Consider the following 27,828-nt stretch of genomic DNA (forward strand, 5'->3'; position numbering starts at 1 on the left):
CATACTTTTAGTTGAGAACTTCCCACTTCTTCCCCAGAACATATTGTACAGACAGACCATACCCACTGGTCATTCAAAAATGTTTCTACTATGTGAGAGAATCCTAATTTATTATAAAAAAGTTTTCCATGGTATCATACTAAATATATTAGTATTGTTTTCCTTGGAATCTTGTTATATATTACTTTACGTTTTTTAATATAATAGCAACTGTGGGATAAGGATGTAACAGATTGTCTACATTCACTTGTAACGTATCGATGTTCCAATTCGTACGCCATATTGATTTTCGAGAGAGACGGTTAGGCTGACTATAACAGATTCGGATACCACAGGGGCTATTTCATTCTCTATGTGGCGCTTACTTTCGAAATAGACCGTTCAGCCCCAATGCATAAAAACATGTCCAGATACCCCAAGGACCATTTTTCTCCGCACGTCAAGCTGATGTTTGGTCCCAGTCCATCATTGCAGGATTTGGTTACTCTTGAAGGTAGAATTAAGTTGAAAAATTCTTGCACAATTTTCGAAATGTCGGGTAAATTTAATAGAAAACCGACAAGCCACTTTTTTTCCGGTGGTCGAGATTTGGTACTTTCGACTCCACACGAAAGAGTCGTTTGCTTGCATTTCGTTCCACTGAGTCCAAGACAGCTTACTAGAATCTGACACAGACGTCCTAAAGGCAGCAGTACTCTGTATACGATCGCACTTGTAGTTTAGTGAGATCTAAAGGTGTTCAGGCGTGAAATACTGTCTGACCTTGAAAAGGACGCATAGCTTTTTGGCAGTCGTTTTGGTCAAAGTTAACGTTGAACGGTAAGTCCAAACCAAGTAGCCCGAGGTCGTCACATATCGGCACAGGCATATCTCCGAAAGACGGTAGTGAGGTAGAGGTCACACGACGTTTTGTCGAGAAGAGTGACGCATATCGCACCTTCCCAATCAGAAGCCACTATCAGGCTTAGGTTTAACCGTGAGATCATCATCTCTCGTTTGCACCGGATCTTTTAATTTGCCACGTAACTCTCCATCACTGTGTTGTCGTCGGCATAACCCAAGATACCGGGCATCTTCATCAGGTCGTTGATTTTCAGTTACAATAGAGCGGTGAAAAGGACAGATCCTGGAGCTCATATTGATGCCGTGAAGAGCAGATGAGTAGCTATTTACGATTACCTGGATTGACCTGTCCCTTAGAAAAATTCCTTGTACAGAAGCCAGCAGGAATTCCATAATCCGTTCTCGACCTAACCAAAAAAATTTGAGATCTCTTCACCCCAGTTCCTTTTTATTTTTTTGTATTTATTTATTTACACAAAAAAATTATACAAAACATGTTTTAATGCAATGTAACATAAACTACGTTTCGGCGTTAGTCTGGCTGCGCTTGTACATACTTTCGATATAGTAATATTTTATGCCATAAAAAAAGATTATTTGTTATTATCAGGATCATAACAGAATATAAAAAGGAGATTATTATTTTTTATGATACCAAGTGACGGAAACCAAATTTGCGCACCTGGTTACCACCAGGTACCACTTAGGTACCCCTAAGCGACATGCCTGTCCATAGCAGTTCCTATGCCCCTTTGAATCGTTACTATTATTATCTGAGAGGCACTGCCAATGCGCCCGTCACCCTGAGACATAAGTTGACAAGTTCCATGTGCCTGTAATTTCACCAGCACCTTTATTCTTCAAAACCCTGATCGCAGTAATGCTCACATTACTGCTTGGCAGCAGTAATAGATAAAGTGGCATTACTTCTCTGGACAAGCTCTTTCACAAGGAGGTCTACTGCTACTAAATGGATATATGGAGTACAGTGTGGTGATATTCTGACATGGACTGCAATGATTGAGAATTCTCTAAAAATAAAGAAGTGCACACCTGAAAAGAAACTGCAATTAATACAATTAAAAATTATTACTACATAAAAAAATGCTTTCAAAGGACATCACTAGCCTCATATTATTATTATAATAAAATGAGTCACTTATTATGTATGTTGAATCTCATACGGCTAATTGCTTGGACCTTCTGCTGACAACTGATCCGGACTCTTTGGTTGGGCATCCACAACCACACGTTCGAACGTTCGATTCAAGTGGTCTTAGAAGGCTACTCCTCCGAACATATGGCGATAGAGTTCCTCAGGGTTCCGTGCTGTCTGCAACTCTTTTTCTGCTGCATATCAATGATATGTTAATTCCAGGTACTTTTGCGTATGCTGATGACAGCACAGTTGTAGATAGGTACTTGACCAATGCAAGAGTCAGTGGAAAGGAAACCCAGTCTTGTCGAGAGTCCATGGTTAGCCGGTTAGGTTTGACACTTCAGGCAGTCTCCGATTGGGGCAATGCCAATCTTGTCAAATTTAACGCTACCAAAACGCAGGCGTGTCTATTCTCCACAAAACGGAGTCCCTTTGAGTTGACTCCGACTTTTCGTGATATATCCATACCGATAGCCGATTGTCTCCAGCTAGTTGGAATGAACCTATCGTCCAATTTGAACTTCGGCACATTGAATCCATGGCCAAAAATGCAGCAAGGAAGCTTGGGATCCTTTCCAGGTGAGGCGTTACTTTACACCGGGACAGTTGCTTCAACTGTACCAAGCACAAGTCCGATCGTGCGTGGAATACTGCTGCCACCTCTGGGATGGCTCTGCTATATATCAACTGGCCACTTTGGATTCAATTGACAACCGTGTCAAGAGGCTTATAGGTGACTCGGAATTAGTTGAGGCGAAGCTGCAGAGCCTTGATCACCGCCTTAAAGTTGCCTGCTTATCGGTATTTTACAGGATATATCACGGAGAGCATGCGATGGAATTACACGATTTAATTCTGCCTTCCTCTTTCCATTACCGGGGGACTAGGCGTAGGCTTGGGTTCCACCCCTATGTTGTGGATATCCCAAAGATTCGCGCGAAGCGTTACGCTTCTACATTTATATGGCGAATGGCTATGGAGTGGAATTCCCTACCTGCAGACTTTTTCCTGAACGTTATAACTTGGACCTTTTCAAGGCGAGAGTGAATAGGCATTATTTAGGTGTGCATGCTCCATCGTCGACCTCATCGTCACTTTCCGTCAGGTGAGATGGAGGTCAAATGCGCACCTATATTTGATGTAAAAAAAAAGTATATTGCGTGGCAGAGTCAACAAGTCTGATATTACATCAGAAGTGTTAGAAGTGTTGTTATCGTTATAGGTTTTTATCTTTAAAAAGTATTGTTTGTGTATTTAAGAGAGGATTAAGGGATTATCATATTACACAGTTATTGGGTATCAATTTTCTTATTATTTCGCAGCACATTGCTAGATTGTGTGTGTTGATATGGTTGATATCAAACATATTATGTATTACATATTAAGTCTTTAAATGACTTAAGATTTTTTATAAATTGTTGGATTAAAAGCTATATTTTATATTAATTAATCTGTTTACAGAAATTTCGTATATAAGAAAGAGAATAATATAAGACAATTGGATTTCTTATAATTATTAATACAAAGATCGAATACTTGGAAAAAATTCCTTCGATCCGGCCGAATTCGAACCGACGTCTTCTAGCATACCGTGACAGACGTTATACCAACTAAGCCACGGAACGAATCAGCGGACCTCACGAATTTTTCTATGTGCTTGTTGTCGTGTCTTTGTATTTGGATTTTCAACGTAAAGTAATACTCAAAGTGGATAATACATTCGCCTAAAATCATGGAATTTTTATATTTTGTTCTATTCTATTAGTGACTACGACATGATGAAGTGGGGCTATATCAACCCTATTAAAAAACATTGTGCTTTCGGATCCCTCACACAAAGTATGTCTCACCTACTCTCGAGCCTACTGTGCACCTCTCGCGAAGATCTGCTGAAGGTAACGGATAGGGGCATTGAGGTGGCTGCTTACTAGGCCAAAGAAATTTAACATGTTTTTTTTTGTTGGTTTTTGTCATTGACTCAACAAGAAGAAGCAATTATTCACTAAGGTGTATTTAGAAGAAAAGTTTTGTAATTGACAGTAGCACATTTTTCCAATGTGCCCTTTACAAAATTTGTCCTTATAAATCCATGTTTTGTCATCATATTCATATTTTTTTTGTAATTTTTAACTAGTAGTTATTGAGAAAAAAAATAAAAAATGAAATCGAGTTTTGAAAGTTGTCGTCTGTATGACGTACTTCCGGAATAAAACCCAATTTTGCTTTCCATCTAAGCAGTAAGCACTAGCTTTAGCTTTTTTGACACGTGATATTTGACATTTTAATTGTCAATGTCATATTTATCTTCTATGGTTTCGCTACTTTCCAGTGAATTGTAATCTTTTGATTTTGGTTTTCCTTTTTATTTAAAAAATATAATACGCGGTTCTTTCTCGGAGATAGTATTCATATAGTATACCATTGAAACCATCTCCGCTTCACTATGTGCGTATTAAGTGACCACATAAAAATGAAATCACAAAACTTATTTAAATATCTGTAATGTTGTAGGGTCTAGATTTTTTTATGGCCTTTTAATATGTGGAATAAAATAGAATAACTGAAAACACTCAAATTCAAACTGGTGTTTATTAACGATTTTGGACCAGTTTCCTTGAAAAGCTGCGAATTGTTTATATTATACGGCATTCCTTTGTAATACTGCATTTGTTTGATAAATAAAGATTATTATTATTCCCCATTTCTTAGTCATAGTCACACGCAAAATAGGCGCCTTGTCGTCGAGTTGCGGACACCAGCCCGTTACACCAAGTACCAAGTACCAAGTTCTAAGTCATACCTAACAATGATTTATATAGTAGCAATGAAGAGTCTATTTATTTTAATATTCTATAATAGATATAGAAGCGTCCCATAAATCTTTACCATATCACGTATATACGGATGTTAGATTTGTTGCAAAAATACTTTTCAGAATTCAGAAAAAATATTCACATAAATATTTTAGTTTTTCTGTAAAACATATTTTTGTATTTACATATTTCCACGATCGAACACTATCTACATACAGCCACATAACAACTGTGAAAATTACAAATTTGTTTAGCAGATTCATAAATTATAAAATAAAGTTAAAAATCTTTAAAAACCTGTTTCAAACATGCCCAAAAATGTCATATCTATCTATTGCGGAATTTCTGTATTAGCAGATGGCCTTGGCCTCTGCGCAAGGTCGCTATTATCAAATTATTGTTATGTCATCTGTTTATGATAAAGGAGTAACCACACTTATCGGCTTGAGCCGGTCAGAAAGATCTTTATTCCATGCAATAAGAGTTTCCGCTTACAGTTTTTTTTACCAGCTTAATACTATTCCATGTACATAAATGTGGTGCTTCCCTAAAATGTGTAATAACGCATTGGTGGAAATGATATTAATTTAGCTAACAACACTGCACAGAATAAGTTATTTGTATTAATAATTTTTAAAAACTATAGTATGAATAGGGTGGTTTGGATTATTATTAGACATAACAGGTTGATACTTAATACTATCTCTGTCAGCCTTGACCATGGGACCTATGAATAGACCGAAATGTTGGTTTGTTTGAATAAAGAAATATACGCGATCTTTTTTTTTTATATTAAGTGACGGGACGAACAAGGCCTGTCCTTAGCAGTTGCAGTGCCACTCGGAGCTTTAAGTCACAAAGATTTGAAGGGCACTGCCACTGCGCCAGTCACCCTGAGACGTAAGTTGACAAGTCCCATGTGCCTGTAATTTCACCAGCACCCTTACCCTTCAAAACCGGTACAGTACAAACACAGTAACGCTGACATTACTGCTTGGCGGCAGAAATAGGTAAGGTAGCAGTACTTCCCCAGACGTACTCTTTCACAAGGAGCTCTACTGCTACTAAAACAATATCCGAAAACGATAGTTTCATGTCCAACACCGTACATTTTATTACGTTTTTTATTTTAGAAAATTTGAAATTAAGCTCGAAACACAGCTCCTGTAGAGTATAATACACTCCCACAATATTTTTGTGTTCTGCTTTTTAAGAATAATAATGCAAGGTGGCTCGATTTATGTGTCCGCGAGTATATATTCCCTTAGAATTCGGTAATACCTAATTCTGCCGCCAAGTTAGGGTGCAGGTGAAACTACAAGCACTGGACTTATTACCTTTATGTCTTAGGGCGACGGGCACAGTAGTAATTTTTCTTTGAGTGACACTAACTGTTATAGACAGGCGTGTCTCTTACCACAAGACGCACGACTTTTTCGCCCCGTCACAAGACAATAGTTTTTTAAAGGTCTTGTAAAAAATATTTAAAAAAAAGTAATGGTGTTATTATAGCCTATTCTTGCTCCTCGTCTCATTCAAATATTTTAAAATATACACCCAAAAAAGTCAGTTGTAACGATGGAACCTGAAGAGAGCCCGAAATCTTATTTTATTTGAATAAACTTTAGTCTGAGCCAAGGAGTAAAGCCGAGAACATTTTGTATACATGTTTGGTTGATAGAGTTTTAGATTTATCTGTTTGAACACTGTTTAGTGTTTTTTTTATTTATTGTTTTTCTAATGAGGCTGACACTTTCAATAATGAACAAAGATCCGGAAAAAAAAGTGAAACGTACGTAATGTATAATTGATAAGCAATTGCGTGTTGCTGATTTTTTTCGATTTGTACTAGATGTGGTTTTCAAATATTTTAATATCTTTGGTTAATTTGTAGCGCGTCCTTAATTGTTACGGATTATGGCAGAACATCATCCAGAGCTTTGTAGTCCATAGCTCTAGCTGATTTATAGACCAATTTCATTTTATAGCACGTTCATTTTTATTGATTAATTATTAAAAGATCTGCATATATCCTTGTAATATATTATATTGTTTTTTTTCTATTGCAATACAAATAAAGTAATTGTAGTTTTTATTTGAAATGACGATATATTGTAAATGTTACCAAGTCAAAGGTTAAGCTAATAGAGCCGCATTAACAGAGTAAATAACTACCTAATATACATAAAAAATCAATGTTAAATTGCGTATGTTTAACAAGAAAAGTATTTTCGAGGAATATTGCTATAAAAAACATTGTACTTTACCGGCAACAATTAAGTTAGAAGTAAAAACAATTTTAAAGAGAATAATGTTTTTTCCTATTACTGTGCCCGTACTTTATTCTGTCAATTATAATTTCATAAACAGTATTATAAAGGCGCTCTTTTTAGTTTTCTGAATCAAAATTTCATTGTCTACGGCACTCGCCACTGAGCTAAAAAATTTCATGAAAGTTTTGTACACAGAACGCTAATGAGTATTAGAGTACTGTACACAAAATTATAATGAGTTTCAAAAAAAGAATGTATTATTGCAAATTAAAATATCAAACGCTATACTGCCTCCTGATTCGTTCAATTGGCCTAAGGCGATTAATACACTGCACCGCGCCCCGCGACGATGAGCGGGACGCGTCAACGCGCGGTTCAATCTGTGCGGGGGCAGCGGTCTAGCGGCCCCGCGCCACTTAAAGTCCTCGCTTGATAGTTGATCGCTGTAGTGATTTACACGTACTTGAGATCCTTCTTTGACAAGAATGGTTAAAAATACATTACTCATTCAGGACGCTGCAGTTATCAGTATAACTTATTTATTTATTATTATAAAATTTATTTGGTTTTTGGTTACTCAAATAAAATGACACCGAAGATAACATTCAACTTCATTACAAAATTTAAGAAAATATGAAGATTAATTTTTCAACTACACACGTATGTCAACTGAATCTTTTGATTATTTGTTTGGGGAAAATCCGAACGACAATTAATGGAATAGACAGAGATTGATTAAAAAGTTGTGCGGTATTGCGGAACGCAGTGTGCCATACCCTGCGGTTCGCCGCGCCCTTCGGCGCTGGGACGCGGTAAAACCGTGCGCGCCGCGTTCCCGCGCAGAGAAACGTTGTCAGTGTGTTCGACGGCGCGTGTTTTCCATACAAACTGAGGTACTTTAGTACAACGTTAAAAAACGCAGCTCCGCGCGCCGTCGCGGGGCGCGGTGCAGTGTGTTAATTGCCTAAAAGTCTCGCAATCGGACCATAAATCTTTATAATTCTTATAGGAAATGAAACTATTTTTCCGGATTTAAATCGCATGGGACCTGTAAACGACCCGAAACGTCGTTTTGTTTTGTAACAATCGCGAAAACCTAAGAACTCTTTATAATTCTGTTTTATCTCTTTGGTTTTTGGTTTTGTAGCGTTTATTTGGCTTTTATGGCTTTTGCCTAATATATATGAAGAGGCTGTATGGTGGAACCTTTGCCTACCCTAATAAATGGGTAAAAATGTATTAAAGAAAAATGCGTTTGTTGTCATCATTGACTTACAAAAAGTCAATGGATTCGCTCTGAACCTTTTGGAGGGAAAAAGTGTCGTTTTTATTTTGACTTTCAATTATTTTGTGAAATCTAGTTTAAAGTGGAATAGGATAGTGCTATTGTGCCTTAATTAAAGATTAAAACGCGAAATTATACGAATCTCGAACTAAACTACCCGTATCGGCCCGTTCTAAGGAATCCCGAGTCAATCCAAGCACGCCGCCTCAAATTGCCTATCCTCTTTGTGGCGGCCATATTTACAGAAAAACTTATTTTTATGTTTTCGGCTGAAGGACTTTGTCTCCATGGCCAGAAATAAATTAATAATAATAATTACAAAAAGTCAATGGTTGTCATGGATTGTTAACAAATATACATTAAATATTGGTTCTATTTAATAATTTTATTTACTCGTCGAAAAAGTATTGTATGCAATCATTTATATAATTAGGTCTTCAAATCTCCTACCTTTACTTACACTTGCTTACCGTTACTCGGCAAAGCCTCGTGGACTAAACAAGGTATTAAAAATACTATTAAATCGAAACAATATTAATTAATTATAATCTTATTGAACTGTATTAATAGCCTTTACAGATATAATAAAATATATCAGTGGTCAATCAATTATTAATAAGGTAGTCAAGTAGGTAGGTAGTTGGTAGATACCATACTAAATATCGCAAATCAGCTTGAGCCGGTCAGGAAAAGTTTTATGCAAAATTTGCTTCTACTTGAACAACTACGGACGCGAAACGTACCACGCCTTATTCGCTTTTATTACACGGTGGGCCGTCTATCCCGGTAATCACGGTCTCGAGAATTTCGAGCCTCGATGATTTTTTGGTAATTTGGTTAATTCATTCGAGACTACTGTTGGGTAATTCTCCGAGAAAATTCAAATGTTACTGGAAATTTTCCGGAAAAATTTGAAAATTTGGTAAAATATACATAATTTCGAAGGCGCAAATTATGTTCTACGTTTATATCTTTTAAAGTTTTATTTAGCGTTAATTATAAAATAAACTTGTATAGCTAAAAGTTACATAGAGAAAAACGAGATTCAAAAATATTTCACAACAGCGAAGAAACTTTTTTATTTGGCTCCATCGTTTTCGTTCAGTAATTTCAACTTTTGACAGGTTCATCGGTAAACGTGGAAAATTATAGGAAAAGTATTATAAAAATATCCGGATAAATATTTATTTTTCTGAAAAAATTTTATTTCTCATAGATAGTTTTCGAAACTTTTCTCGGGCTTTGCGAGACCGCCCCGAGTGTCGGCTTTTCCCCCAGGACGCGGCGATGCAGTGACAATGAGTCCTATTACACGGATATAAAGTTTTACTAACCGGCTTCACCCGCTCCGTGTGTTGACTCCCTAAGTCAAATCAATCATTACAATAATAAACAAGTACTAAATAAAGTTATGTGTTTCAGTACAAAGTATGGCGTACGCTGGAGAAGGATCCGCTATTCGCACACAACCTCGTGACGCCAGTAGTGGAGGAACAGAAGCGGATCACCCAGCTGCAGCTGAAAAGGGTCAACTCTTACAAATTTCTAACAGATGAAATGTTTAAATCCACTTATAGTAAAAGGGTATGTATTAGAATGAGAAATGTTCATAAAGTGTTAATAGGGCTAGTACAACAGGCCGTGACTTGCGTAAGAGCGACATGGGGTCGAAACACAAAACTGCGAATGGGGGCGATGCGAATTTGCAACGCACAAAATTGCGACTCGAATTGCTGCGATGGTGTTTCGTGCGGCAAAGCGTCTCACTGCCACGGTTCGGGTGATCATTCCGTCGACGATCGTCAACCATATACAGAACGTATTTTTTAAACTACGTAGCGACAGGGATCCTGGATCTTAAAAAAAGAGTTGCACTACTGTTATTGATAAGAAAATATAGGAAAAAAAACAAAGAGGATTAACATCGCAGGAATGCGCGATGGGTCGTGCGTTTTGTGTTACGACCCATAAAGCGCGACATACTTCTTTTCTCGCATAGAGATCTCTCGCTTTATGTCATGTCGCTCTCGCGGCAGTTCCGCCCTGTCGTGCTTGCCCTTCTGGTGTATTGTGTGACTACTTGAATGTCATATAAGCAACCTTAATATGAAACTTATAAAATCGATAATGGTTGCTTTTTAATTGAGACGTCGATAGTTCGAATTTCTGTGGCGTTATGCAACCTTTAAATTATTTTTTCTTCGTGATACACAGGTTATAAAGTACTTACTTGAACGAATTTTGAATCACAGTGATCCGCCTTGTGATATACAAAGTTTTCTTAGTTTTAGTAATTCTCAAATGAAATAAATTGTAATGTACTATAATCATTCAGTCCAATTAACGCAACTTAATACTAATAAAAACTGTAAATTTTATCTTCAATATTCTAGAATGTCATATCATTCAGTTTATTAGATAATAATTTCTTAAATTCTACACTATCATTGCAATTCCTAATTTCACGTGGAAGTTTGTGTAGACCTTCGTAGCCATTACTATGACACTTTTTTGTAGAAGATTACACCTTTGACTCACATTGTTACGTTAGGTTAGGTTGAGCACGAAATTCACGCCGCCTTGAGAGACAGTACTAAAGTTAACAATGCCGCTAAAATCACTCTCAAAAATAATCAAATTTTTGGAGTAGACTCGTGCTCGGTATGTTGCTCGCTGCGGAGCGCGTCACAAGAGAGAGTGAGTTTTGTATGAATAGTTTGGATGATGTTTAGGGCTGCGCCCACAGACTTATGGAAATCATTTTGATCCCTGTCTGAACGTATTAATTACTAAGTTACGGTACATTTGTGAATGTTTAGTGCGAAACGGTGGCTTGCTGAGCTAGCGACGTCAGCGAAAGAGAGAGAGTGTAATGAGTTGATGTATAATGAGACAATATAATGATGATGAAAATCATTCCTTGATCAACAGACAAGAGCCCTCATGACAATAAATGAAGCAGTACAATCGCTGAACCCGAGCGTGTCAGTGAAAATGGCCATCGGAATATATTTGTTCTCAAACGCGCTACTCTCGTTGGGTACAGAGCGGCATCTCAAGTTCTACGAAGCGACCATTTCTAAACGGGAGGTAAGTGATATAAATGATAAATTATCCTACGACTTCGGTCGCCCAAGGTTTGTACTGTGGGCATTGGATGAACAGGTCCCGGGTTCAACTGCTTGGTAGGACGACGCAATGATGACATTAACATATTTCCCGATAACCTTCCGAAAACCTCAGAAAGTCCTAAATATTTTCGGGCCATAATTTCATTAAGAAAAAAGACGTCCGTAATATTAACGTAATATGAAGTAATCTAAAGTCATAATACCACGATTACGTTTAACAAAGGTAAACGTTTTTACAATAAAATTCCGAAGTTTAAAATTTACATTAGAAGTATTTTACTTAGTGGTAAACCTTGAGAGGGTTCTTTTAAATACTAAGTTTAATTCACTAGTACCTTTATTATTCTAAATCAGGAATATTCCACTAACTTTTATATATTTTATCCTTTGTCACAACCTCTGTGCCACAACCAAATTGCTCAACTGCAGAGTGGAAGCCTGGTGACCCGTAATTCAGGTTTTTCTATACCTATCTCGGGCACCAGTCTCTCACAAAACAGTCTGACCAATTTTTAGTCTTGTATTTTAACCTTAAGTTCCTTACTCTTAAGCCTGTTTTGTGATTGAGAAATAAATAAAATTTCATTCATTCATTCATTCATTTTAATTGAAAAGTTATATTACAAAATTTATGACTACTTGTTAGATAAAGATGTATGTACAACATAGGTCCAGATTTCATACAAATTTGATTCAAAGTGTATTCCAAAGCATTTAAGTTTATTTGAAAAGAATAGAATAGAATAGAATCCTTTATTTCATGTTATCAATGTCACAATATTACAATTGGAAATACAATGTCAAGGGATAAGTATGATCGTCAGTAATAAAACTATAATAATAATAATGAATATAAAATAAAGTAGTATAACTACTGCTTGTCGAATAAAATAAAATTAAAATTGTTTCAAAAGAAACTCATCCACACTGTACAAAGAGCAATCCAGAGTTTTTTGCTCGTTCTTCTGATGGAAGAGAGCACAGTAGCTTAAAAAATGACGTTTTCAAATGTAATTTATTTTACCTGCGGAATAAATGGTTCTTTGAGTTGACTTTGCATTTGTACGTCATCATTACAATGTATACGCGTAAATTTTTCAGCAGGGCTAACACGAAAGGGTGCGACTTGTTCGAGAGCGACATATTATATCGCGCTTTATGTCGCTCTCGCGCTTGTCGCGCCCTGTCGTGTTAACCCTGCAGATTGAATCTTAAGACCCGTCTGCAAGGTCGAGATCCACCGCGAGCTAGGTCTTGTGCATCGTAAAATCGATATAGCGGTTATGTCAATGTGGCCACAGATACATTTAAATTCTCAATACTTCGTAATATTAGGGGTTAAAGTATGAAATTGCCGTTTTATTGCAATAGGTTCTTTGAATTTTCATAGAATCTTCATGGTTTGAGGTTTTCGAATGAAACTTTTTTCAAATGGTTTCTGTGATTTTTTTTTTTTATTTGAAACATTTGAATATCGACTTTCAATTGTTTTTGTTATTCAATTTAGACAAGAAAGATGGATACTGCGAAAATTCGAGTGATTTTTGAATACGAGTTCCGACGCGGAACTAACGCGGCAGAAACAGCCCGCAATATCAATGCTGCGTTTGGAGAGGGGTCTACTAATGAACGCACCGTGCGATTTTGGTTTAAACGCTTTCGTGATGGAAATTTCGACTTAAAGAACGAGTCACGAGGAAGACCGCCCACACAGGTGAATAACGATGAATTAAGAGAGATAGTGGAAGCAGATCCTAGTCAAACTACCCAGGAATTATCGGCATGGTTTAACGTTACCTTACCCACAATATTGACTCACTTGCGTCAAATCAATAAAATAAAAAAATACGAAAAATGGGTGCCTCATGATTTGACTGATCTGCAGAAAGAAACGCGTGTTGAAACTTGTGTTGCCTTGTTGAACCGGTACAGAAATGAAGGAATATTGGATCGAATTGTAACATGTGATGAAAAGTGGATTCTTTATGATAACCGGAAAAGAAAAATGCAATGGCTGACCCCAGGTCAAATGCCACAACAGTGTCCTAAAGCAAAACTTACCAATAAAAAGGTAATGGTAACTGTTTGGTGGTCTCAGCATGGTGTTATTCACTATAGTTTTCTCCGATCTGGTCAAGCAATAACGGCAGATGTCTATTGTGCCGAACTCCGAACCATGTTGACAAAACTAGCAGGAAAACAGCCCCGACTCATGAATCGATCTTCACCATTATTGCTCCACGACAACGCGAGACCTCACACAGCACGAGAAACCATTTTGACCCTTCAGGAACTGCAGTTAGAAACCATTCGTCATCCTCCGTATTCACCAGACCTTGCTCCAACGGACTACCATTTTTTTCGTGATTTGAACAATTATCTACGTGACAAGAAGTTTTCTTCCCAGGAGGCAGTACAAAATGCTTTCACACAGTTTGTGCAGTCTAGATCGTCGGAGTTCTATCGCAAAGGCATTAATAACCTTCCCATTAGATGGCAGCAATATATAGATAATAATGGCAACTATTTTGTTTAAATAAATTTGTTAAAAATTTAAAAAATAAACAATTTAGATTTTCAGTACAAATCGGCAATTTCATACTTTAACCCCTATTACATTCAACAAACATTCCTATCATCATGCGTTTACTTATCGAGTACTTAGGTTTCTATAGGTGTTGTTACTGATGCGGATTATTCACACAACAGCGGATGCTCATCCTGATTTTGGACCTTAATATCAGCTGATGTTGATTTTATGTATTTAAAAAAACGGGAACATGTACGTCCTTACTGAATCTGTCTACATGAAAAAGCCCTCTATTTTCTTTGGTATTGCAATAAAACATTATTTCAATGATTTTGTGACAATCTGCCTAGTTTAATTGTTCTGGAATTTTATCACAGTCATATTTTAAAAACAACAGCTAAACTGCTTTTTCTGCATTCGCAATTAGTATCAGCATCGATAAATGCGGATGCTGATATTTTAATTTATACTGATTACCCGCGGATACGAATGCTGATATTCGCAACAACACTGGATTCTATACAGGTCTCATAGTTAGGCGTGGCCATAGTCGTTTGTTAAAAAAAAAAGAAAAAATATACGCAGCTGTGAATCGGAAAAGAACTCCCATTAATTTACTTGTCAATGGCAATTAATTGCTTTATAAAAATAAATTGCTGTTCAATTCAATGAATTATTAAAAAAATTAGTTTGCGCAATGAAGTTTCGAAATTTTAATATATTGTTTAAAAAATAATCCACATTGTCAACAGATACTAGCAAGTTTCGCGCTGACAGAAATCGCGCACGGGTCGGATGCGCGACTCATGCGCACGACGGCGACGTACGACCCGAAGCATCGCGAGTTCGTGATACACACGCCCGATTTCGAGGCCGCTAAATGCTGGGTTGGTAATCTAGGTAAAACTGATGCTGCATTTTACTTTGTTTTTACATGTCATTTTGTATTGTACCCTTTGCCTTTTCAGCCGATTTGGGGAAGGGACATAGCTGAAAATACGCAGCTGAATTATTCGCGCTCAATGTCCATTGACCGCTACTAGGTGTTAAACAAACGATTATCACAAGTGCTTACTACGATATGTTTCTTTTCCCACGAGAGACTTAAGTAAAAATCATTTTTGCATAGAGACATTTTTCGGCCGAATAAACGTGTTTGCGCGTTCGTAATTCAGCGGCGTCTTTCCATGTAAACTTGTCCCAATCAATCAATTTTTTATTTACTTAAACAGAATATCGGGCAAACTAGTGGTTTTAGACAATAAGATATTAGGGCGTCGTCGAAGAGTTCGTGTGATTGCGCTAGGATGCTGAACGCTGAGGAGCTCGAAAAACTTTGTTAAATGTACCACTAGGTAGTGAACCCGCGAAAGAGTACCGCCTTTTGAGAGTGTTCCTCCGGATCATGAATAGCCATGAGCGATCTGGAAGTCTAAATAGGTAGCGAACTCAGATGACCGGAACATGGTTTTTCGAATGGTTCTAACCTGGACCTGGTTACCTATCAGTAGTCCGAAATGACATTTTCCAGAAAATACGTTTGATCGAATTTTCATAACTCTCGAAACTTAAACTTTTAAATCTGACTAATCTAACCGAACCTAATCGTGACTTTGCGATAAACATCCAACATATCCTGAAAGAACAACGATTTCGTTATTATTCGATTTTCGGTGTAATGAAAATTCGAACAAACGTTACTTCGAAAAAAAAAATCGAGTTTGTTACGAGGTCACCTCTGCATTGTTTGTACGGTGCGATTCAAGTCGTGCGCCTGATGGTAAGCTACACTCCTGTCCGTAACAGTTGCAGTGCCACTCAGAGCTTTAAATCGATAAGATCTGAGGGACTTTGCCACTGCTTCTGTCATCCAGAGACGAAAGTTGACAAGTCCCATGTGCTTATAATTTCACCAGCACCCTTACTCTTTAAAACCGGAACGCAGTAATGCTTACATTACTGCTTGGCGGCAGAAATAGGTGTGGTAGCAATACTTCTCTGGACGAATTCTTTCACAGGGAGCTCTACTGCTACTAAAACAGTCTACCTCCTCCCTACGTTTCCCTCTACTTGCGATCTAGAAGTTGTAAGAATACTTGATAATATTAGCTCTCGTTGCATGCGCCGCATAAAGCTATTATACCTATACCTATATTTAACTGTCACAGTCGAGTGAAAAACCGGCACTTTAAAATTTTATCACAATAGCTCTAACATGGCGAGCACCATGACGTCATATTTTTGTCGCGTCACAGCTGATTTTAAAACATTTTGAGAGTTCTGCACAGTAATTTTATCAATGTAAAATTTGAGCGCGACAAACGAGATAAAAAGGAATAATAAAAATAAGCAAATTGATATTGGAAAAAGGTGAGGAGTACATTTTTAATGCAGTTCAATACATGAGAATAATTAGAAACACGTAAATAATAACGAATATGTAAAAACTGAAACTACAAAAACCGGCATTTTTTGGATAATTGTGTTCGCGGCCATGATTAAACGACAAAGATAGAGCTATATACGCAATTTCATATCGTTATCCTTGTTCTTCAAAATGTATAACAATAGTTCATTAACCTTATAAACGAAAGAACGAATGACTCTAGATCTTACCGATTCAGTATTCGCATTAAAAAAAAATTATAAAAAATATTATTCTTATTCTATTCATGCTATGGCCACATATGAGATGAGATTACCAAGCTTGCGTCTATTTTACATAAAGAAAGTAAATAAATCTAACTCTAGACCTACCGCTAACAAACCTAACGCTAGCGGTACAGAATTTAAGTGAAATCAGTGTATTGGTTCTAGTTTTTCTCAACTTCTCTGTAACAAGATGCTTTACCAGTTTCGTAGAAAACGCACCATACTTATGCGTTCTCCATATAAAAATAAAACGTAATGTATTGACATGGAGTATACAACCAGAAATAGAGAACAAACGTCATTTAATATCCATATCATTACTATGACATTATTAGCCAGGCCGAATTCGAAACAATTAACGGGTGTCGTCAATTGTTTCGCTTTAAAGCGACCAGTTTAACTTGAGCTTTGCTATAATGGACGAATACTGAAAAATTACATATTTAATATTTAATTACCGATGAAATGCGATACCGTTTTGTAATTAGATGTTTTGCTGTTGTTCCCACACCAAAGAATAGAACAGCACCCAATGTTTATAGGTGTTATCCTTATTACAATAAATACAGAATATTTTTGGAATATACGGAGTACGTACGACGTACACACAATCAAATCAATCTAATTGGTGATTTCGGCGCAAACGAGAGTTGATATTTAAAAGTGGTATAAGGCCCATTTATTTACCTTATGAGTTGCCAGGGATGGATGGCCCGACCCTTATTTCGTCTCTATTTCTGGTTATATACTCGATGGTCAAGGTAAATATACCTAACGCTAACCTATGAGCCTCTGAAATGTTAAAACGCTCTGCATGTGCAAGCGATTGTCTAGCCATAACTTCACAGAACTATTGTGTTATAGTCGTTGCAACTTGGAAATTATTATTATTCTAACATCACATGTTTGTTCATCGATATGCCATTGTGTTGATAACACAAACAATCGATTATTCTCGTGTATGACGTACCTTATTGATCCAGTAATGCGTAAACTATTTAACCACAACAGGGCTGTAAGTGGTTCTTACGAACGTAGCAAACTAAATAAAAATTACAGATACCGACGTATGTGTAATTTTTATTTAGTTTAGTTTTATTTAGTTCAAATACTGCCATCATTATCTATTTGTTTATTTACACGCAAAATAGGCGCTTGGTCGTCTAGTTGTGGACAACAGCCCGTTACACCATACCCCATACCATACCATGTATATATGAACGTTCTGTGAATTGTATAATGTACAAACTAGTCAAGAAACAGGTCGCGCATCTTCCGAAGAATTTTCGTGCGGGTTCGGGAATTCCCGCACCTACCATATAGTATCTAGTTTATACGTTGCACAATTTATATCAAGTTTCTTATGCTATTTACAGTTATGTGTAGTTAAACAAAAAGGATCCAATTCACATCCAGTCACTTTCGAGATATGGCAGTTTGAAATTTAAAAGTCTTTCTCACTCTTGTTTTGTTTTCAAAACTTATAATATGTAACTCCACAGAGATATTTATTTACGTTTATATGTTGGATATTTTTTGCTGATCTAAGAGGTTTAGGAACCGTTTGGTACATATAATTCATATTTTGATAATTTTATGGATTGGATTCTTTTTGCTTTACTACGTCCAATTATGGACGTCATATATAGTAGCAGTAGAGGTTCTTGTGAACTTCCACACGAGACTTTCGTCCAGGAAAGTACTGCCATCTTTCCTATTTCTGCCGTAAATCAGTTCGGTTTTGAAGGGTAAGGGTGCTGGTGATATTACAGGCACATAGGACTTGTCAACTTATGTCTGAGGGGTCACGAGCAGTGCCCCTCAGTTCTTTGCGACTTCAAGCTCTGACAAAGCACACACACGACTTGCTCGTCCCATCATTTTGTATCATAAAAAAACTATCGACAGCGACTACGTGACTATTGAAAATTTTGCGAAAACTAACAATTTTACAAATGTCATTTTATTCCGTTTTCATAAAAGGCAGACTATATGTTTATTGTAATAAATATTATAAGATCTGTATCCAACTCGAAACGGACCAGCTTGTTGGTTACTTCAATGAAACTCGTAATCTTCGTAATCTTAATTTATTGAAGCTTAGGATACAAATGGACTGTATACACTTCTATGAAACTTATTTCAACACGTTATGCCCATCTGACTTATAAGTCGAAGTAAGAATGAATCACAATTCGTACAAGATTCTTGTATACGTAGTGTTTTTTTTTAAATGCGAGAGTATGAGGAAATCCGAAACCATAGAAAATACTAGGAAACTGTCTTAGGAACCATTAAGTCTTTGTTTGTGAAAATATATTTGGCTTGGTCAATTTTTTGACAAGCGTAAGTTGTCCATAAAAACGAATAAAATTGATCAAAATTTGTTTAGTGCTGATCGATTGTTTCATGAAGGGATTATTCGTTGTATGGAATTTACTGAAAGGTAAGCCAATTTCTCCAGGAACATCTGTAGGTGTGGAAACAGGCACGCGCGTGTGATCATGAACGTTGATCCATATAGCGAGAGTTTTATCATCGCTAACGAAAACCTCTCTACCATAAGGCCAATGAGCACCGTGAAGACGAGAGTAGTCGTCTATTTCATCTAAAATAGAAGTAAAAAAAAATTCCATGAAATATTTTTTCCTACACAAATGAGTAAAATCATTGACTTACAATTATATGGACGTCGGGTCCGCGCTAAAAAGTGTCCGAACTTATAGGGCGTTAAAATCGTATACAAAGCGTCATTCACGCTTTAGTCTTCGTTTGTTCGACTGACAGCGAAGCAAGCAAAATTAGACAGTACTGCGATGACATTACAATTTAAATTCAACGTTTTAGCTTTTTCATATTCCTTTACACGTTTAAATAGGTTGACTTGGGACATTTTTTTCGTGGTTTTTGTATTAGACCCGTCGTCCATTTATTTGTAAGTCAATGAGTGAAATGGACAATTTTTTTTAATGCTTTTAGTCATATCTTACTCTATCTAGCTCATTATCTTATAAGGAGGACTTTATTGTATCGGAAGACAAAAATTGGGACAGCAGAAATTGGTAAAATTTAATTTTTAAAAATTCATACCTTAAATTGACTATGCCAAAATGGTTTTTCCAAAAAAACCTAAGACAGTTTCCTTGTATCTTCTATGTTTTCTGATTTCCCCATACTGTCCCATTAAAAAAATACTCTGTAATATAATTATATACGCCGATATGGCGTCTCCCACATCGTACCGGCTCTATTAATGCGCCGCGGGTGCCACCCGGTCAATCAGAGCACTCGAATTATTCACTAAATTCAGCCGGATTCGCTCCGACCGGCCAGGCGCGTCTTGGCCGTCTATGACAAATATTATATGTTTTACTAGCATGATATTCATTTCTTTTTTGTGAAATTACTACATTAATTTGTTATAATTATTGATACAAAGATTGAACACATACAAAAATTCCTTCGATCTGACAAGACATGAACCTGTGTCTGTTTTGCCAATCTAGGGCAACCGCTCTACCAACTTAGTGTAACTTGTCAAATATGTAAATTTAACTATAGCGTTTGCGTTAAGTTTTAAATTTAATCCTTATAAATATAAAATTAATCTAAATAAAAACCTAAACGCATACGTTTACATTCAGGCTTCAGAGCTTCGGATCGATTCAGACCTTACGAATATTTCTATGCGTTATGTAACGTTTGTTTGTCGTTAACCTTTGGTTTTGGTTTTAATATTAAAATATATGTAGTTAAATATGACGTTAGAAAAATAAATTCCGAATAGTCGACAAAAGAGACGCCTCATTAATCCTTTGGGATCTTTAATCAAAGTTATCACGAGAAATGTGGATCAGGACGAGGCCATTAAATTCAATAATATGGAAAAAAGAAGACTACGAGTTTCATTGAATCTTGTCAGCGTTCCATACAAACGAAAACAACTCTATTACTAGAAATGATGAGGATTCTCAGGTATTTTACTGTAAATATAACGAACGATCCCCTTCTATGTTTATTGTTTCTATTTCGACTGAAGTCTTTGAATCCAAATCCATGAAATGTATTAAATTTACTTCCTTTATATCAAAATTACGTTAACGCAAATGCGGTGAACTCATATTCGGTGAGTTTTACGTGAAGACTTCCTCAATCACGTGCTTTGTTCGATTTCCTCTTTTTGAACCAATTGTTGATCACTGTTGACATACGTAATTATCATTCTACACATCGCAATGGGACAATACTGTTTAGAATTCTGACATTGTAGCGGACTGCGGCAACTACATGAACTTCTAAATGTAAACTCCAGTGGAGTTTATAAGCTTTTTGCTTGCAATGCGATGTTTACGCGCGTTTTATTCGATTTTATCGATGATGGCGCGTCGTCGGTGCGTATAAAATTCGCTATGTGCATAAGCTCTTACTTCCCGACCTCTGCAATAATATACAATTTATGACTGATATCCCTACACTAACCAGGAAAAGACCTGCAGGCTTAGGCCCGTAGATAAAATTTATCTCTACTTCGAACTGTCAATTTTCTCGCGAAAATCTCGATATAATTGATATATGTTTAAAAACAAAAAGTTGTTGCAAATTTAAAGACACACTTTCCTTACAATGTCGATCATTGGTGCCATCACCCTACTTTGTTTCATGTTAAGTAATATTGTTTATATTAGTAACGATGGGAGCTGACCGGAGTAATGAGCCAGAACAACTGTTTCGTTTGGCCATGGACAGGTACAAGTTTGCCACGTTAGGTAACGGCCAACCCCCAATAGTGGAGAGGCACTTTAAGAAGAAATGATAATCATATTGTTCATTGAAATATTCTATTCTGAAAACTTCTAAAGAAACATTAAATATGTATTTTAATTATAAATCTGAAACCGAAACCAAATCTTGCCACAAACTTTTCTCACATTCACTAAAGTAGCGCCATAAATAAACGGTTGAATATCGGAAATTTGCTACGGGTGACTACTAAAAGCGAAATCTCGTAAGCCGCAAGGCCATAATCCTGATAAGAGCACGCGCTACGTGTGGACATGTTGCAATCAATTACCGGTATATAAACACTCCAAAATAAATTGCCTATAGCTCAAACCTTCGCAAGAAAACCCTTTGACTGAACTGCCTTTGACTGAAGTCGCTACATCAATTCGAAAAGGCAAACTACCAGAACCATTCAGCAAGGCAGAGAGAAACAGAGGTTTTTTGGCTTGTTGCGTAACATCTTTTGTACACACGCCAGCACATCAAGCTATACACATTGACGTATCTTGTTCCGTTGCACAGGAGGTGATTTTCGAACAAAAATGTGTAGTCTGATGTGGCGTTGTCCGTGCCTACAGTAACCTTCTTAAATAAAAAGAAATTTTGGACAGCTGTACTACTTTCAGTCGAGTGGCTCGTGTACAGAGCCCATAATAATTTTTTTCTTGATGGATGGTGTTGTAACGACCCTTATAAAATACCAATCGCGTCCTCTGCCTAAAAACAATGTTTGGACCACTGTAAATGCTCCACCCTGTATTAGTTGATAATGTCAATGTAACAGATGCCACGTATCTGAACGTTTCGGCAACATTTCTTGAACTGTATTTGAATAACGACGAATGAAAGAAGGTTTTCAACCAAATTACCTGAAGGTATAATCAAACAAGGCAAGTTACACTCTTATAAAACGACACTCCAACCGATCATCGCGTTTTATTGGGTCTTACTTAAGCAGTACACATTCACACCGGCAGTGATACACGCTTCAATGTTGAAGAGACCCATTTTTTAATCCTAAATAAAGCTAAGGTAAAGTAACTACCCATCACGCTAACCCAATTCGGGGCCCTCTAATCCACTCTGCTGACCATGCACGGGTCCTCCTAATCTACTCTACTAACCATGATCACGATAGCACACTCTATTGCATTAAGGGAATCCATCTGCTCTGCTGATCATGTGTATGGTCCTCCTAATCCATTTTCCTGACTTTGCACAAGTCCCCCTAATCCATTTCAATCCATTAAGGAAATCCATTTGATAGTTTAAGGATTTTAGCATTTAATAACTGTAGACTTCGCCTATCGCTTTTGGTACGTTTTTACTAAACATAAGCGTGACCAATAAGGTACATAATTAATGGCATACCGTCTTATTTTATTGTTTTGCAAGTTAATACTACACAATATAATATATATAAAATAAACAATATAAAATATTAACCTTGGGTATTCCAACGATTTGGAAAATAAACTTCTCGAAATTGGTTCTGGGGACCTAAAAAGGCCACATTGGCAGAATCATATTATGATTAATAAAATTGACAAGTCATACCATGAATTTTCAAACAAAACCAAAAAACGTAATTCATCTATTTGACAGTGTTCTATCGAGACCTCCATAGAACAGTCAAATAGATGAATTGCGTTATATGAATCGTAAGCCCTGCTGGTCTGGGTGTTCTGGATATTGCCCCGGAATGAATTCTTCATCATTCAGGTACTCATAGTACAGTGAATTCCGTACTTTGAGTCCAGGTAATTCGTAATACGGTGAAAATACATAACTTATACTAGGGTTACTAAACAATATGTTTATAGCGTTCTTTTCATTGTTGTATGTCATGTACGGACAACGGCTTATCAGACTACACATTTTTGTTCGCAAATCGCTTCCAGTGCAACGGAACAAGATACGTCAACGTGTAGCTTGAAGTGCTGGCGTGTGTACATAACATATTATACAGCGAAAATGTTTTTTGCAACAATGTAAATAGCTGTTGCAATGTTGCTACAAAAATATGTTACCAATCGCGTTTAACCCGTAACACTGCATGGCACGGTTCTTCTCTAAGGAGAGCGTTTATTCTTCGTACGTTGCTTTTTATGATACCATGTGACGGGACGGACAAGTTGTGCGCCTGGTGGTAAGCGACACTTTGGTCCGTATCAGTTGCTGTGCCCCTGAGAGCTTTGAATCCCAAAGATCTTAGGGGCACTGCCGCCGCACCCTGAGGCATAAGATGACAAGCCACATGTGCCTGTAATTTCACCAGCACCCTTACTCGTCACAACCGGTTCACAGTAATGCTCATATTACTGCTTGCCGGCAGAAATAGACAAATTAAAAAAAAAATTAACTGCCTCAGTGGCCGAACGGTTACCATGCCGGACTGCCACGCAGAGGTCCCGGGTTCGATTCCGGCCGGGAGAAATATTTGTATGGCCTACATTTATTACCCTCGTGAGTTTGGGTGTAATTTGTGGTTGTCTATGTGTGTGTCCATGGCACCCGCGACACAGGGTTTCCCTAGTGCGGGGTTATGGTGAGTGTGTGCGTTATTATTATTATAAAATTTTGGTCAGTTTCACAATTTCAAAAATAAATAATTTAACAAATTTATAGGAATATTTTTATTTGATTATGATTGGGTAATCAAATAGGTATATTAAAAAAATACCATGACACCTAGACCCTTGTAATGTGTGTATATATCGACTGTGAACTGGCAACCGGTTTTATCTCAATTTTGACAACTTTACAGGTGACTTAATTTACATGCTTTCAAAAAATATCAATTTTAATTTTTCTAATTTAATTGAATTTTTTAATGTAATGGGCAAGAAATGATTATTTGTTCTTGTACCATAATAATAAAGATAATTATCGTGTGTAATTGATTTATAATTAAACTTTTATAATATGTATATCCAACCTGGCGTTTCGAAATAATCGTAAATCAGTTACGATATGCTAAGCCATATTAAATATTATTATACCTACCTGTTTTTAACTATGCTACATACGTCGTCAATAAACGTAAATATTTTGTGTTACACATAAAAAGCGAAGAAAATATTTTTTTAGTTATTTTGCGATTAACAAAGATCGGAAAACGTATGTACTTGAATTATTTATTTATTCATAAGTGCACAAGTGTTACATCTGTTCTGGTAACAAAAATATACTTATGAATATTCTTATACACTAACTAACATGGAAAAGGGGAGGGGTAAATATTAACTATAATTTATCTTGGAAATACACGGCCACATCGTAATAACTTTAAGAAATTAATAGTTTTTTCTATAGTGATTTTAAATATCCTGGGAGTTTATTATAGATTTTTATTGACGTAGGATAGGGTCCGGAAGTATGTATCTTCAATCAATTAATAAACATAGAGTGGCTAACACTTCGTTCTGAAATACCGGAACTATTGAAAATTAAAGGCAAAACTTCGAATCAAAATAGTTCTATATTGCTGTGGTGGGTGCACGAAAGGAACCTCCCCACACTACGTACCATCCGTTTCCTGTACGTCTGGCAGAGCCTGGGCAATAATCGGCGTATAATTTATGGCGATTGGCAAATCCTTTGTGACGATGTGACCTCCTTACCTCGCAATTCCACCTTTTTATCGCCTTTTCTCCAGTTCCTGACCACTCATTTTTGAATTTTGAATCATTCTTTAATAATTATTTTGCCTCGCGATACTGTTTTTGTTTCGTTCCATCGTCTCTCCCTGCGCCATCTCGGCAGCGAACACATCTTCTTCTTCAGTTTTTTGACTTTTACCAGTTACCAAAAATCTCTCGTACGATAAACATTTTAAAGATCACAAATAATGTTTATAAAACTGGATTTATTACCACTATTTCTTTACCATTTTGAACTTTAAACTCGCTAAGCTACTACTCTCCTGGCCGCATTACAAGCGGTACCAGCAGCGGTACACGCTTTCAGCTTTCACCACGATGGCAAGCATTATAGTGTACGCCATCGATACGATTAGAAGAAGAAGTTATATTTTTACTTACACTAAAAAATATAGAAAATATAAACATTCTGAGATTTCCGGTGATGTATTATCCACTCTATGTTACGTCCGTGCAGTGAACCTGTAGTATCTGCTTCCAATGCATTGCATGTGAACATTGCTGCGTTCCGGTTTCGGAGGATGCTGCACGATTTGGTTGTTCCGTCACTTGATATTATAAAAAACCTCGTATTATTGAACATAGAATCTGCAAGTAAACTTGACATGATACCAATTCTATTATGAAAAATGATAATTTCATAGAATGGATCCTATTCTGATAACAGGTAGAACCTGCACGCATACACTCCTCTTCGCCCAGCTGATAACCCCCGATGGCAGCAACCATGGCCTGCATGGATTCGTAGTGCCTATTCGGGATCCCGATACCCTCGAGACTTACCCCGGCCTCATCGTTGGAGACATGGGCGAGAAGGTTGGCGTCAACGGGATTGATAACGGGTGAGTTGAGATTGGTTTAACCGACTTTGGGCCATGGTAACAATGGATGGCACCAATTACGGTATAAACGGGTGTACTATCTACCGACTATTGCATATCTGTATGTCTGTAGTCGTCGACAAACTGTACAGGAATGAACTTAATAAGGTAGGGCATGAAGAACCCTAGCGCCCTTAGGTGTAAGCCTTTTTACCCTAAGTAATAAGGCCTTAGCTCTAACCATATAAGTGTGCTGAATAAATATATAGATTAGTACGAGATATCTGCGCCGTGAGACCTAAGGCAACAGAAGCATGGAGGGAAGGAAATAAGGGTGTACTGGGATGGATATTCTCACTATGCCGTCTCACAGACTCACAAGACCGATCTACTGATGGGTAAAAGTGTCTTGGCCACAGTGATAGGATGCTACGAGTAGCAGGAGATAAATTAAACTTCGACTTCGACTGCTGTTGAAAGACTGAATTTAGTAATAAATTAATTGCTATATGTACAAATTTACATTTACAACTCTAACTCTAAAATCTAAGTGTCTCCTAGGCGTAAAGTGCCGTTGAAGCATTATCTTGCAGCCTGGTTTTTGATAGTTTATCTTGCTGAGTTCGAGTTCGTGCTGCTGAAGCGCTTCCTTGCAGTCTATTTTTGGGTCATTCGCCTGTAGTGGAATGTTCAAAGGTTGTTTGAACAACAGAGTCGTGGTGCCCACTCAGGATCTCGTCACACTCGAGATTTAGCCCGGCCTCATTGTCGGGGACATGGTTCACAAGACTTGTTTACTTTAGCTGCTTTCACAGTAGATCACTTACGGCGTTTTGCTTTGATGTAGTACCGTCGCCACGAATAGAGTCGTATAAGTACATGCGGGTTAGTGGATCTCATTTGACCCACTATTTCGGATTCATCGTTGCTTTCAATTTATTATAATAATAAAACGGAATACGGGCTTTGCTGATGTACCAGAGGTTATTTGAATGTGAGTTTAATATCAAAAATATAAAAAATTCTTTGGGAAGTATAATAATAATAATAATAACGCACACACTCAACATAGCCCCGCACTAGGGAAACCCTGCGTCGCGGGTGCCATGGACACATACACAGACAAACACAAATTACACCCAAACTCACGAGAGAAATAAATGTAGTCCATACAAATATTTCTCCCGGCCCGGGAATCGAACCTAGGACCTCTGCGTGGCAGTCCGGCATGGTAACCGTTCGGCCACGGAGGCAGTTAAATGTATAGGAGGCAGTATAACGTACTCTATGTGTATAGTTCTTGTAGTTTAGTGAAATGTACAACAATTTCAATCTCGGGTGATAAAGGAGCGTTGCGGTGTGTAAGAAAGTGTAGTGACAAACATAACAAAACATATTTATAAGGCAAGTGTGCGTTGGCAAGTTGGTAATGATCGACGTATGCTCAATTTGAATTGCCCCGGGATTTTCCGGTCCCGGAAATCCCGGTACTGACGAAATTCAATCAGTCCCGGTACCGCTATTATAGATTCCCGGTACTCCCGGTTATACCAAGGAACTACTTACCCACAGAGCTATGAATAATATTTACCATTAAATTCTGAAAACATTTTTGTTTAATATTTACCATTAAATTCTGAAAACATGTTAGGTTTCGTTAAGTTGTTTTTTTTTTTATATCGTTTATGTTATAATTTGATTTGCTGTTGTTTTGAACACTGATAATAATTTTTAATGCCATTGTAATACTACTTAAACTTATTACTGAACTAAAATGTGATTTTACGATATTACGTATTATACGATTAATATCATATGTTAATTATCTCTCAAATAGATATTTTAAATAAAAACCTTTAGTGTGATTAGATAATGAA

At 37.0% G+C, this 27,828-nt stretch overlaps 1 protein-coding gene across 1 annotated transcript in view; it reads left to right on the forward strand.

The window, feature by feature from the left end:
* Window positions 1-27,828, forward strand: part of LOC113237617 (peroxisomal acyl-coenzyme A oxidase 3) — a 51,005-nt gene that overhangs the window by 1,749 nt on the left and 21,428 nt on the right. Inside the window, exons 3-7 of the mRNA XM_026474215.1 lie at window positions 9,796-9,957; window positions 11,305-11,463; window positions 14,787-14,934; window positions 25,798-25,972; window positions 26,513-26,618. Coding sequence (XP_026330000.1) covers window positions 9,796-9,957; window positions 11,305-11,463; window positions 14,787-14,934; window positions 25,798-25,972; window positions 26,513-26,618 — 750 coding nt within the window. The remainder of the gene's footprint in view (window positions 1-9,795; window positions 9,958-11,304; window positions 11,464-14,786; window positions 14,935-25,797; window positions 25,973-26,512; window positions 26,619-27,828) is intronic.

The sequence above is a fragment of the Hyposmocoma kahamanoa genome, unplaced genomic scaffold, assembly GCF_003589595.1.
Source record: "Hyposmocoma kahamanoa isolate Upper Pololo Valley unplaced genomic scaffold, ASM358959v1 93, whole genome shotgun sequence".
Lineage (NCBI taxonomy): Eukaryota > Metazoa > Arthropoda > Insecta > Lepidoptera > Cosmopterigidae > Hyposmocoma > Hyposmocoma kahamanoa.